This window comes from Eubalaena glacialis, chromosome 8 (genome assembly GCF_028564815.1).
Source record: "Eubalaena glacialis isolate mEubGla1 chromosome 8, mEubGla1.1.hap2.+ XY, whole genome shotgun sequence".
Taxonomy (NCBI): Eukaryota; Metazoa; Chordata; class Mammalia; order Artiodactyla; family Balaenidae; genus Eubalaena; species Eubalaena glacialis.
This window is the reverse complement of record NC_083723.1, coordinates 75,144,073-75,158,203: the sequence shown is the minus strand read 5'-3', so window position 1 is coordinate 75,158,203 and position 14,131 is coordinate 75,144,073. Positions and strand designations below refer to the sequence as shown.

General features: G+C 37.7%; 1 protein-coding gene across 1 annotated transcript in view; it reads left to right on the top strand.

The window, feature by feature from the left end:
- The first annotated feature begins 1,671 nt into the window (after nucleotides 1–1,671).
- The window catches only part of ZNF804B (zinc finger protein 804B), a 533,431-nt gene continuing 520,971 nt past the window's right edge, over nucleotides 1,672–14,131 (top strand). Inside the window, exon 1 of the mRNA XM_061197833.1 lies at nucleotides 1,672–1,779. Within this exon, the coding sequence (XP_061053816.1) occupies nucleotides 1,672–1,779 (108 nt within the window). The remainder of the gene's footprint in view (nucleotides 1,780–14,131) is intronic.

Sequence of the window (14,131 nt, the reverse complement as noted above, 5' to 3'; positions counted from 1 at the left end):
GAGTTTTATGAGTTGCCTGAATAGGAGAATTCTAATTACGTGCTTTCTATTACTGGTTTCTGTCATTTGTGAGAGGTCCTCAATGTCAACCAGGATGCAAATGGGGATTGTGTTAGAAAACTGGGGAGAGGGCTGAAATTAATTCCAGTGCTAAAGCAAAAGAAGGGAGGTGACCTTTCATCTTCTCCCAGCACAGACCAGGTGAGGGGGTTGAGAGAGGTTACACCCAGCCCTGTAAGGTCAGCTGTGGGGTGGAGGAGAGGGCGTACTGTCTCCTGACTCTGGAAGGGCTTCCTTCTGCTTTCAGAGCACATTTCTGCACGTCTTTAATTCTCAGTGCAGCTCACTCCCTGGTGGCTTTATTTGCAGTAAATGATATAAAGTCCATTAAAAAAAACGCTTCTCAAGGGTGACTGTTGGGGGTTGTGAAGACACAAATGTCCTATATAGACCAAAAATATCTGCCTCTTTAAGGAAACAGAAAGACTTGTAAGCGAATGTTTATAACTCTGGAGATAGATGATAAAAGGATAGATAGATAGATGATAGATAGAAAAAAAGATAGATAGGCACAAGTATACATGTTTCATTTTATTCCTTATACAAGTTTTCTATCTAAAACTTGCTTCCTCCTCCGTCCACTACCCACTCTAGCGCGTCTAATCTGTCTGCCCTATTTGGGGCTGCACAGCACACCTTTACAGCCCGCTGGGGAGCTGTTGCTTCCCCCCGCGGCGCCGTCAGCCGGAGGGCGGAAGAAATGCTGAAGGCGAGCCGGCAGTGACAGTAGAGAGAAGGCTCTCCTCCCGCTCACCTCCTCCACCGCGCCCTCCAGTCATCCCGCCCGCCGCAGCACAGTGCAAAGTTGGCCCAGAGACCCGGTGGAGGGACCAGGGGGCCGCCAGGGCGGCTGATGGCGGGATGCTGGGGCTTCGCGTCCCGCAGCCCCGAGAGCCTCCAGCCGCCGCCGCCGCAGCTGTCACCTCCACGCCGAGCCACGGGCGTACCCCTCGCCTCCCTGGTGGGTCCGAGCCGTCGCGCTAACAGCTCCCACTCACAAGTCTCCGCGTCCCCAGTTCTCAGCTCTCACCCCAGCCTGCCCCGTCGCCTCCCCCGCCCCTCCCCCTCCCCGCCACTGCAGCGGGGGCAGCGATCTGGCGCTCCGAGGACCCCCAGCCACTCTCCCCGCAAAGGCTGCTGCTGCTGATTCGCGGCGCCGCAGGGCCGCGGACGCCCGGGCCAGAAGCTGAGCGCCCGCGCCTGAGCATCCCCTGCGCGCGCACTGGGTGAGGAGGCGGGGGCGGGAGGGGAAGAGAGGAGGAGTTGCCGATTCCCTAGCGGACCCAGGAAGTTGTCCTTAAAATTATATACATCGCCGTCCGCGGGTGAGCAGCCACCTGGCCAGAGCAGCATGTGGACTGGCTCGCCGGGTCCCCTAAGTGCTCTGTGGCCGCCGCTGCTGCCGCCGCCGTCAGAGCAGCTGCTGCCGGCAGCAGGAGCCCGGCGCTGGGCGAGGAGCGGGGACGCGCGGCTGCAGTGTCCCCTGCTTACTGCCGGCCGCTTCTTCTCCGGAGGTGGCCGTCACTGTTGCTGCTGAAAAACCAGCCCGCATTTCCACGGCTGGTCGCCTGGTGAGGAGTTGAGACTCTACACCTCCCGCCCGGAACCCACATGGCTTGTTACCTGGTCATCAGTTCGAGACATCTCAGCAATGGGCACTACCGGGGCATTAAAGGAGTCTTCAGAGGGCCCCTCTGCAAGAACGGATCTCCCTCTCTGGTAACCTGCGCGCACACACACTCACACACACACACACGTTCAAAATCAATATAAACAGAAAGAGATATTGTCCTGGCACAACGAGGGGGTGATGGATAAGCTACCTTGCCCATAGGTATATTGTGTCTGTTTAGACAGTTTATTGACAGACTGTTACACAGTGAGGGGTGTGTGTTTACATGTGTATTTTCAACACAGTCATTAGCATCTATAGTGCTAGGTATGCGAATATTTACTGAATGCAGTTAAGTGCAGGCTTGTGAAGGTAGCTCCTGTGTGCTGTGACAAGTTATGAATCTGCTGATTTGGTCAGTATAGAAAGTTTGAGTGGCACTTTATAACCGTACTTCATGAAGTCATCAGTTGGGATTAGTTTAATAATGCTGCATATACTTTATAAGAAAATAAACTCTAAACATTTTGCATCAGGGTCCGGGCAAAAGGAAAAGTGTTGGATCTCGATATGATGAAATCTAATGCTTCACTATGTAGGTTCTTCAGGGAAAGCCAAAGAGTTCTTTGTGAAAATATGAATTAGGCAGTTTTTTGTACTATATACAGATGTATTGATGTGCAAATTTGAGTGACTGCTATTTAACTTAGTAAACTATTCAATTTAGCTTACTATTTGATTTAAGTATTTTTTGTTAAATGATTTTGACCGGAATCTATGACTTCAATATATTGTCAGTTCATCCCTTAGTACATACTATAAATCATTTTTTTTAAAGAATTCAAATGTGTTTCAAGAAAAAAAAGTCATGATTTATTTTTTAAAGTTTTGGATTTTTAGTAAGTGACTAGGGGTCTAAACTTAAAGAACGATTTTTCTAGTGTAAGGTGAAAACTAGTACTTTAAGTCTGTATGATATGAAGAGGGAAAATTGAAGTTGTCTGATTTTTATTTATTCATTTTTCGGTTCTTTCCATCATGGTTTAATGTTTCATTAGCATGAATTATTCAAAACTGCAATATATTATAAAAACCTGTGATTAAGGGCTATATGTGATTTGCATGAAGAATCTGAAATCAGAAAGTGCAGGTACCCAGAGATATCACTAGGACTCCTAATTGTGACAAACTATTGCCTCACATGCTTTCATGCACTGTACAAAGTAGGTCATTGCAAACCCCCTGCAACTATTTAGTACTGAAAAAAAAGTGTAAGATGGAATATACTGTTTATATTGGCATTTACAATTAAATTCACAGGGTTGGAAGCGTATTTTAGATGCATAAAGCCCACATTCAATCTTTCTGAGCAGCTGGTCTGAATCTTTCCTATTTTTAAAGATTCTCAGGATCAGAATTCCACAGTCTCAGCAAACCACCTTAATGTTTAACAACCCATGCTATCAGAATCTTCCTTAGAGCAGTCTTAAATTCTTCAAATTTTTCTTTAAGCTCATTTCATCTTGAAACCCTAGAATGTTCCATCTTTCTCATAGATATTTTTCCACCCTTTGATAAGCTCTGTGGCTGTCTTCCCAAACCCTCTCTGGTTGTGGAAATCTGAATTGGGTAGTGTGTTACAGGGTATGTGCCTTAATCATTCACAGTGTAAAGGGAGAATTACTTCATAGTTCTTACATTGTTTAGTTCCATTTAAGTTAGTTAGAATATGGTGTTAATCTTCCAAAATCTGTAGGGTTTGTGGAGGGAATTTCTGTCACAAGGTCAAAAAGTGTCCTGCCTCCCTCCCACCCCGCACCCTTGCCTCCCCATTATGTCCCTTCATCTCCCAGGAGCCTGAGTGACCCCATAGGGACTGGACATATGAATGTGGATGTAAGAAGACAGCCCATAACCCACATGGCCCTGCTGGCTGACCAGAGGCTCACACCCACAGGACGCTATTCTTATTCATTATTGGGCTGGTTTTCACTAAAATACTGATTCGTTCACTTTTACCTAGGTTCCACACTTTGATTCACTGGGCTGTTCTCTCCAATGTTTACACATTTGACTGTACTTAAATTACATTTGCATCATTTAAAAATATCTGAATTAGTCTGTGTAGGTATTTCCTAAACCTGATTTATTTTGTCTTCTTTTACATTTTGCTATGGAATTCGAATGACTTTTTCAAGGTTTGAAAAGTTTCTCACATGAGATAAGCAGTATGTGAAAATTGATGTTCATTCATTCTCTGTCACGGGCAGGTTGTTAAGTCAGAAATGCATTCACATTGCATAACATTTAGTCTTTCACCCTAAATTGAAATAGGTCACTATCTTCTGGACCGTAGACCCTTGAGAATTTAAGTAATAGTTTCCTGGTCCAGATGAGTTTATATTTGCCTTCTTCATTAATGAGTTGCGAAGCATAAGACTGAAAGCTGGTTATACATCATTTTTTTTTTATTCAGAAATACACGCCCCCCCCCCCGCCAAGTTACTTTCAGGTTAACATAAGTTTATTGATTTTTTTTATCAGTACAAATACTAAACTCACAGATCCATAGTATACAGTCATTCATTTTTTATTAAAACATATAGCTACTCTGACAGTAATTTTTTTCCAAACTTAGTTCCCAGAATGGTCTCAGATTGACCTCTATGTCAATGACTTAGTTATTTCCAGTCACTGAAGCTCAGTTTATCTGGGATTATGGATTGGGGTATGACTCATTGATTTAACTCATTTTCACTAAGTTCTACAATGATTTCAACTTTGGTTCTTCCTTTTTCAATCTGAGTGTTCCGCCTATTTTAATCCATACTTTTCTGCTTTAGTAGAGCTGTTTAAAAGTAGCGCATAACACAATTATTGAATAAGACTATTTTGTAGCTTTGTTATAGAATGGAGAAAAACCACACTTCCTGTTTCCTATAATGAGTTTCTTCTTTGGTAGTTCTGATATAAATACACCTGGGTAATATGAATTTAACATGTCAGTGTCTTATAGATATAATTCTTCAGTTATATATTTAAAGCAGTTGTATAATTTGTCATGTTCAAATCACGTCTGTAGAATCTGAACACGTCATATTAAACTAACAGTAAAAAAGGGAATGATTATATTTATATACACTTTTATTTCAAAGGATTTCATTTAGAAAACATTGAATCATTATATGGAACTCTTGTAGTAAATACTCAATGGGATACTTGAGAAATAAATAAAACATTTTTTTCCCAAACAGTTTTCACAGATCAGTAAACTGAAAATCCTAGAGTGAAATGCAGTTCCTGTCTTCAAAGTGAAAACATGCAAATGTCTTATCTGTTGCATCTCTCTTCTTTTTGGTGACTTGGTATGAAGAAAATAGCTTATTGCTTTTCATCCTAATTAGGATGTGAATAATTGATTTGAGATAGTTTATGTTACTTTAAATCCAGGGATAGATTAAAGAAAAGTGACAGAGTATTGCATAGAGCTTATTGGTAAGTTTTCAATTTTAGAAAGTAAATTTATACCCTCCCACATTTTAGGATATTTATCCCCCACCATATTCCAAATCTATAATATGAATGATGACTTTAAAAATCATACACACATGCGCACGTATTTACACATAGATAGAGATGTAGATACACACATTGTTACCAGTGCTCAAGTATAGGAAGTTACCTATATATTACGTTATAATCTTTACTGTCAGATATGTTAAAGGCAAAACTTTCTTATTTGAATTCAATTTGAATTCAATTAAACAAGTTTGAATGTTTGAATTCAATTAAACAAGTAATATCCTCTTGTAGTGTCAAAAATATATTTGAATAGATTCTTAGTTATCTTGAGTAATGTCAAATATCGTCTCAAATTTAGAGACAAGTTTGGTTTGTTATAGTTTATTTAATCTGTGTGTGGTCAATATTAAGACTATCATTCAAGATGTGTAGTGATTAAATGTTAATGATAATCATAGTTTTATATTTTATCTGTGGTACATGGTTAGCTTATTAGAGTGATACTTCTTAAGAAGTGCTTATTCCTGGGAACACTATAGATAGACACCAGGAGTATCTGTTTCTGGGATTGTCTGTTGTCTTCCTCTGAAATATTTGATGTGAAGGAAATTCTTGGGATTTTCATCTCAGCAACAGATCAGGGTCCTTGGATGTTGTTGTTTACTTGTTTTGTTTAGTGATCTTATTCTAAGTTATATATCTGACTAAATTACCTAATTGGAGGTGGCATACAAACAAACAAGCATTTTAAATGGACTAAAAAATTCTATAAAGTTCTCTTTTAAAAATTATCAGTGTATATGTATAACTGAAAGAAGTTCTAGAAAAGATTAATTACCTTGAGGATGCATCTATTCAGAGAATCCCTTATGAGGAAATGAGGGCAGTTACAACCTTGCTCTTTTTTTCTAATGCCTGTAATAATTGCATGTATTTCCCTTATGCTTAATAAGTACATGTTAAACACATCCAAAAATGCTCTCAAACTGATGCACTTTTCATGTACCAAATATGATTATGAAGATATGCTCTCCTGTAGAGAAGTCACCTGCCTCCTCTTTAATTCATGAATACATATACTGACTTTTATGTTTAAACTTTCAGATGTTTTCAGTAAAGAAGACTCAGTTACAATTTTTACAATGCATGTTTTCTTTATGTCAAGTATTGTATTAAGCAGTCTCCTGTCTTCTAGTTGCCTTTTCAACCCATTTCTTCTCTCCCCCAACTAACTGATTTCGGAAACTTGTAGTTGGCATTATGCGTTCCAAAATAAGTCTCAACTTTCTAGGACTTAATTGATGTTTCTGTAAATTCAGAAGGTTTTCATGATAAGAAGAGTCCAGAAAGTATTTGAGTGCTATAATGTGTGACTTTCTTAGCTCATACTACATTTATTTCACAATTAAAATTTGACAGGTCAGTCTCTTGATTTGTTTCTTTTAGACTTAACAATTAAGATAAACTCTATTTTAGGTTTCTGCCCTATATTTTGGAAACAAAATAAAACGTATTTTCATCATGTGTAGGCTAAACGGGGATGGTATTTAGCATAGAACTTAATCATTTGTAGTTTTTTAAAAAAACTTAGCCATAGTTGTAACTGTGAAATTTTTGTTATATAATGTATATGCACTAAGATACGTACTTTCCATGTGTTAAATATTAATAGGGTTTGAGATGTCAGTAGGATTAAGGCTGTACTGGGAGCAAAGATCAAGAAGAGTAATATATATTTTGAATAACTTTATGAAGTGCATTTCAGTATGAATTTGGTTTGTCAAAATACACATTGGCAGAATAATTCTTTAGTACATATGTACATATTTTGTAGAAAATAATTCGAATCAAAATTGAAATAAAAATGCTACTTTGTTTGAAAGTGTCTTTTGGTTTTAACAAATATAGTGTTCCAGGTAATTCCTATAAAATGACGGGTGGCAGCCTTTTGTAGATAGATTTTGTAAATCAGGCTTACTTAGTGGATAAGGTCTAGAGAGAGAAATTAAATATTTGATATGTTCTCATGAAGTGTAGAGTTATGATGATAATAGGAATATATAAATCACCGAGTTCCAGAGTCTCTCTTGCATTGGAAATACTTATTGGACATGAAAAGAAACTGTGGAAAGATGAATTACATCATAGTTAGACAGCATTCTCACTTGTAACTAAGACATTGTTAGCTTAGTGAAGACAAAAAATGCAAAGGAATATTATACAGTATTTAAAATGGAAAGGGATTTTAAAAATATTCACTAATGATCCTACTTTTCCTGAAATGGACCCCTGATAACATGCATTGAACTAAACGCTTCTTTCATTCAAATTTGACACCTAAAATTTAAATGTTAACGTCTAAAAAACTGATAGTGTAATTTTCCTTCACATATAAAGAAAGCTATATAGCTAACTATATTTCCTTTCTTCTTTGGCTGTTGGGAAACCCAGAGACAAATGTGTGCTTCACAAGTGATGGGGATTGATGTTGGCTTTCAAAGCAGCATGATGTCCTCACCCCTACTCATCTCCTATTCCTGGTCTAGCTCTTATTTTAATTTTATTTTCCATGACTTTCATTCTTTTAAATTTATATTTTTTGTTTTAATGTATAAAGTTTATTTTAGATGACTTAGGTCTGTTGTGAAAGCAAGCAGGCTATAAATAAATAATAAAATATAGACCCTCCAACTATAGGGAAGCCCCTCAGGATTCTAGACTGGACAGTCTTGAGCGTGATTCCTGGAGAGTATTCATTTTGTTCATTTGTAGCAAGTATAATTAGGGCTGTCAATTTTTTGTTTTGAGAATTGGCAAATTCCTTTTGGCAAGTTTGATTTCACTTTTGTGTGGGTGTAAGAGGCAGAATATAGTTTATTTTGAAACGCGTACTGCCAATTTATTTTGTTTTGTTTTTCTGAACAATCTTTTCCCTTCCCGTTATTCTTCTTGCCATTGATCCTTATTCCTTTCATTAGCATGGTTACCATTTTTTTCCAACATCTTTTTTGGTTCCTGTATAAATGCTGGCATATACTTCGAACTCCAGAGGCACAGGCCCCTGCAAATGGTGAGAACCGCCCCATTCTGTCTGCTGCCCCACCCAAGCATGCAGGTTCCTTCTCTGTCCACCATCCACACATAACATTCATCTCTAGCTCAGAATTTAGAGCTTCCCCCATGTCTCCATTCAGAACCCACCTCCTACCAGTGTTCTTCCCCTGCCCTCTTTCCCACAGCTATTACACAGCACTTCATTTGTCTCATGTTACCTCCCAGCGACAGAAAAATACCATCAGTTTCCCCCCACATATGTCCTTTTCAGATCTCCATTTTGCTCTGAATAATTATATTCCCTAACATGTTCCTTGGCAAGAACAGGTGATATGTATTTCCTCTTTGTGAATGATATAAATACCATATTCTAAAGAGAAAATAACTATTGAACCCCTTATTGAATGATGGAGGGGATGGAGGAGGCTCACTGAAATCTGACCCTCCCTGTTGATTTGCTTTATCTAAATGTGAAGTCAAGAGACAAAGAGATGTCCATATTACGTATTTTCTTATTATTTGAACATGTTCATAGACCTTGGGTGGTATCTAAGAGTCTTCATGATCTAGCCCCTAATATTTTTAAAATACCTACCTCTTCAGCTTTAACTCTTTTCTTCCACCTGATCCTATGGTCCAGCCATACTGAGCTACTCAAAGCTCTTGACTATGATGGGTGTTTATAGACCTTTATGTCATTGCCCATGCTGTTCTGTCTGCTACAAATCCTCTTTTTGCCATCATTTTTTGGGACATGTCTTATATATTCTTTCAGACTTAATTGAAGAGTTGGGTCCTCATGTGAGTCTACACGAAGTTCCCTTATCTCGTGGGTCAAGTGCTTCTTTTTCAGCCTCTAGTCACATCCATTGCTTGCCTTGATAATCACTGAATTGTGTTTGTTTATTGGTCTCCATTTTGCCATGAGATGCGAGATCCTTGGGGTCATGTTTGCCATTGTCCTTATATCCCCAGAGCTAAGCACAGCTTCTGGTTTATTATTGATTTCAGTAGAAAACAAAAGGATTTCAATAGAAATTTAACTGGTATAAATATGTTCCCTTTGGTGTAGCTCCCAGAAGAAAACTTTTCCTTAGAGAATTTTTTTCCCAAGTAGTTAGTCAGAATCTTTTAGAATGCAAACTGTTCTACTGGATTAAGTGGCCACTGTTTTCATGGTGATCCTTCTTACTTTCAATTCTACCAAGATCCTTTGGTCAGTTGCCTCAAGTATAATTTAATACTTCCTATTATTCCCAATTGCAGAGTGCTTTATTCCATGTAACCGTTTCTGAACATCTTTTGTTAAAGGCCACAAGAGGCTGAAGATTGGCTATATATAAATGGATGAAATTCATACCTGAGTTAGTCTAGCCATATTTTTCATTGGCACATATTTAATAGCTTCTTTGAAACGAATTACAAGTTAGGAACTTGACCATTCCCTTCCTATTTAGGAGTGTGTCGTAAGGAAGAAAAATAGTGGTTCACATACCATTTCTCCCTTTCTCACTCTCATTTTTCTTTCTTTTGAAAAAGAGACAGTAATTTCCTGATCACTGGCCACTGTAGCCCTTGAGAAAGCACCATCCTGGAGCAGCTACAGGGTGGTTATTGTATAATTGCCAACCCTCTCCAACTTATCAGTCACACACTTTCCAGCAAGGTTTTGCTAGTACTTTTTTTGTCTTGGATTAGTCAGGATGTGGTCACTGTTCACAAAAGAAGCTTGGACTTCTCCTGAACAATGAATTTTAGCTAAAATATCCAGCCATCTCCAGTGGACATACAGAAAGATAGTAATAGTCTCCAGAGTGGAGAGAATCCGGTCTTTTGTATGGTCAGTTTCTTTTGCTACAGTTGTTAACAAATATTTGACTTCTTTGTCTTATTTAGTGGATATAAACATTGGAAGGAATCTTAGAAATCTGGTTTAGCCTCCACCTGTATATATTTTAATATATCACTGTGATAGCAGAATAATGACATCCCAAAGATGTCCACATTATAATCCTCAACACCCTTGACTCTGTTAACTTACATAGCAAAAGGGACTGTACAGATGTGACTAAATTAGGGCATTGAGAAGGTTTTCCTGGGTTATGCAGGTGAGCTCAGTGGAATCACAAGGGCCTTTGTAAGAGGGAGGCAGAAGTGTCAGAGCTAGAGAGAGAGCTTTGAGATGCTATGCTGCTGGCTTTTGAAGATAAAGGAAGGGGCCACAAGCCAAGGAATGCTTATGACCTCTTGAAGCTAGAAAAGGCAAGTAAATTGATTTTCCCATAGAGCCTCCAGAAAAATCACAGCCGTGCTAACACCTTGATTTTAGCTTAGTAAGACTTCTGACTTAACAGACTATAAGATAGTAAATTTGTTGTCTTTTAAGCCAGAAAGTTTGTGGTAATTTGTTAGAGAAGCCATAGGAAACGAACACAGCTACTCTTAACATGGGTGAACATTTCCAGTGGTAGGGGACCTCTCTGCTCACCAACGTGATTGATCCTCTAGTGAGACTAGTATAATTAATGCTTTGTCTCCTCTGCCCTCCCCAAATGTCTCTGCCTCCTTCCATTTACTCACTGGTCTTCAGTGTGCCCTTTGGAAGCAAGAGGATAGATCTACAACCTCTTCAGTGTTAACATCCTTTCAACTATTCAGAGAGAGTTGGTGATTTTTCATTAAAGGACTGAAAAATTTGTGAGAACTAACTAACCTTCTTCCATGTACATCACTTGCTTTATTTTCTTATACATTAATTGAACTTTGTGCAACTCAAAATGCTTGATTACACTTTTTAATGTGATAGATGTTTTGAAATACAATATACTGATGTTTCTTATATTCTTGAAAGGTGGTAAACTCAATAAAATATTATCATATATTTAGACAAATATCATCCACACTTTCAAATCATGTCAACTTTTTCCAGATAGTTCCCTTTTACACTGTATACATCATTTATACAGAAGATAAACTTAAGAACACAAAACCAGATCGTTTTAAAGGCACATTTTAATGCTATCTTTCTTAGTTTGTTTAGTCTTTGATTTAGATACCTGAAAATTTCCTAGGGGGCAAAAAAAAAAAAAAAATTAGTTATAAATAAAAAGTGATGGGATGAGTTGAAATAATAATTATAATTTCATGAAATCTTCACCGTTTCCTATTCTAGACATAGTGGTATCTAAATGGAAAGTTATTTTTTAACTTTTGTACTGAAGAATAATATATAAATTGTCACAAATCATAAGTGTACAGCTTTTTAATGCCTCAGATGTAGTATAGAATATTACAACTTCCTGGTAGCCCCAGGTGTGCCCCTTACCAAGCACCACCCAACCCAAAGGCAACTATTGTCCTAACGCCAGATTATAAACTGCCTTATTTTTTAAAAAATGATATTAAAAAGAGATGTAGTAAAAAACGTATATACTTGCAGCTCAACTGACAACAAGGCCCTCTTTTTGGGTGGGGATAGGTAACTAGACAATGTTTCATCTGCTTACTGTCCTACTTCACTTTGACTGACCACAGCTAACTTAACTAGTTGAAACAAATGAACAAAAGAAGATAATTACATTTATGTCCCTTTTACTTTCCTGTTCATGATGATGATATACTTTTTCTTTATGATCTAGTGTTCTTGAACCAGGCTTCTTATTACTTAACTTCAATAAATCCATAGTCAGCTAAAATTGGATCATTTTTGTTTTTCACAGCATGTAATAAAATCTGAATTTCTTGTAATTATTTTCCCTGTTGTAAAATCACCATTTCTTTTGTAACTTTAAATAAGATGCTTTATAAATATATAATTATCTCCAAAAAAAAAAAAAAGAATACTGAGTCGGTAAGTATGAATGGATTTATGCTAATACAACACAGGGATTATATCCAAGGTGACATTTGTGAAGTATTTCATTATCTTTCCCTTAATAGTACATGTTGAAATTCAAAGATCTGACCATGATGTAGATTTCGATATCTCTTGAGAGTCATTAGGAATGGCTCTGTTGAGTTTTCGTTATTCGAGGGGAGATGTGAATTATGTATTTAGTGGCAAAATAGTAAATGATTAAAGGAAAGAAACCTCTAGCTTGGAATTCTCATAAAAAATGAAAGTTATGTGCAAATGATATGTAAACTTTATTGCAAAAGTTGTTATAATTTCACACACATGCACAAGGGTAAAATACAAGTTTGTGTTACTATGGAAATGGGATTATTGCCAAGGAGATTATAGATAAAACCCAAACAATGCTTATATTAATCAATCCTAAATTAAATGAATTTAAATATGTTTAAAGAACTGATCGTGTATTTTCAATCAAATGTAATGCTCATCTTCCAATATCCATATGCTACATGGTATGAGTTCAAGAGTTCTGCATGATGTTGCTGGAAGAAGTTTTAGTGACGATCACTGATGATTTGCTTTCTTATCATTACAGAAGGAAGATTTGTGAAATTACGTTTTAAAGGAAAAGTAATAAACTGCAATAAATTTTCCTTTATGTGTTCCTTCCAACAGTGTCACTTTGCTGTAAATTTTTAAAAAAATCACACTCAGTTCCGTCCTCTGTGATCATCAGAATAGACTCCACCCCGAAAGTGATAGAGAAAATCAGTTTTCCACAAGGAATAGAATAGGTGAGAAAGCATAACTGGAGAAAAATTATAATTGGCATAAACATATTCATAGGGAGTGGTCTTACGTGGACTTATATAGTATATAAGCATCACTTAATCTGCAGATCCTAGAATTAGATCCAGTAGACAGTAACTGGAATACAACTTCTCATCTACTTGTGTGACAAAAATTTGGGAACATAAAGTTTTAAATTCTTCATTAAGTCATGAATATAAGGCTAGCTCTAAGATTCAGTTTCTGACTGTGATGAGCACTGGGTGTGATGAAATATGGGAGGAACCTTCAACCTCACAATTTCTTACCAGTCTGTTTGGAAACAAATCACTAATGTTTGACCAGTGGTTTTCATGTTGTTGTTGTTGTTTTATTTTTTCATGTATTCTTTGTTCAAAGGAAATCTTAGGAGCCAGGCAAAATAGATGGAACCTTTGGCTAAAGGTGGGGGAGAGAAGCTCTTGGATAGTGAAAGCCTCCTCCTTTTCCTCTGTATCTGGGCAAGGATGCTGGGCAGGGAAGACACATCTGGGCATAAGCCCTGGAGCTTTATGATTTGAATACCACTTAGATGGACCATGAGGGGTAAGTATCCGCTGTTTCCAAAACATAATTAAAATGCATATATCTTATGCAGAGTAACTCAGTTAACTATTTGACACATTGCCAGTTAATTCCATCACTAGACATTGATTAAATATTACTTTCACTCTAAGTTTGCAATTTTTATAAGAAACATTAAGGTGACTTCGGGATTTCAGAACATCTTCATGAATAAGCTTGAGGAAGCTCAAGTTTTTTCCTGAGCTGAGTCCCTGAGGAGACTTTAAATAGAGTCGATGGGAAATAGCCAACGTGTGGGACAGAAATCTAGATAGAGGAGCCTGGTCTGGGAGAAGCCTAAGATTTCTAGAATTGAAAACAGAAGAACATTTCAATTGAGGAGTCAAAGTCATTCATTCACTTATTCATTCAATCATATTTAACAAGTATTGTAAGGGTCTGCTATTTGCCCAACCCTTATTGGCCATGTAGCAAAACTGAAAGATAAATCACACTATGGGAAAAGAAGATATATTTTTCATGCACCAAATACTCCTGGGAAGTAGTTCTACCTACCAGCTTTGGTAAGTGACCAGACTCCTTTGGATAAAGCAGAAGAAAGAAGGTGAGGGGGGGCATCTGAAGTGGATGAACAGAGAATGTGGTTCAGTTGGCCCATGGCACTGAGCACTTAG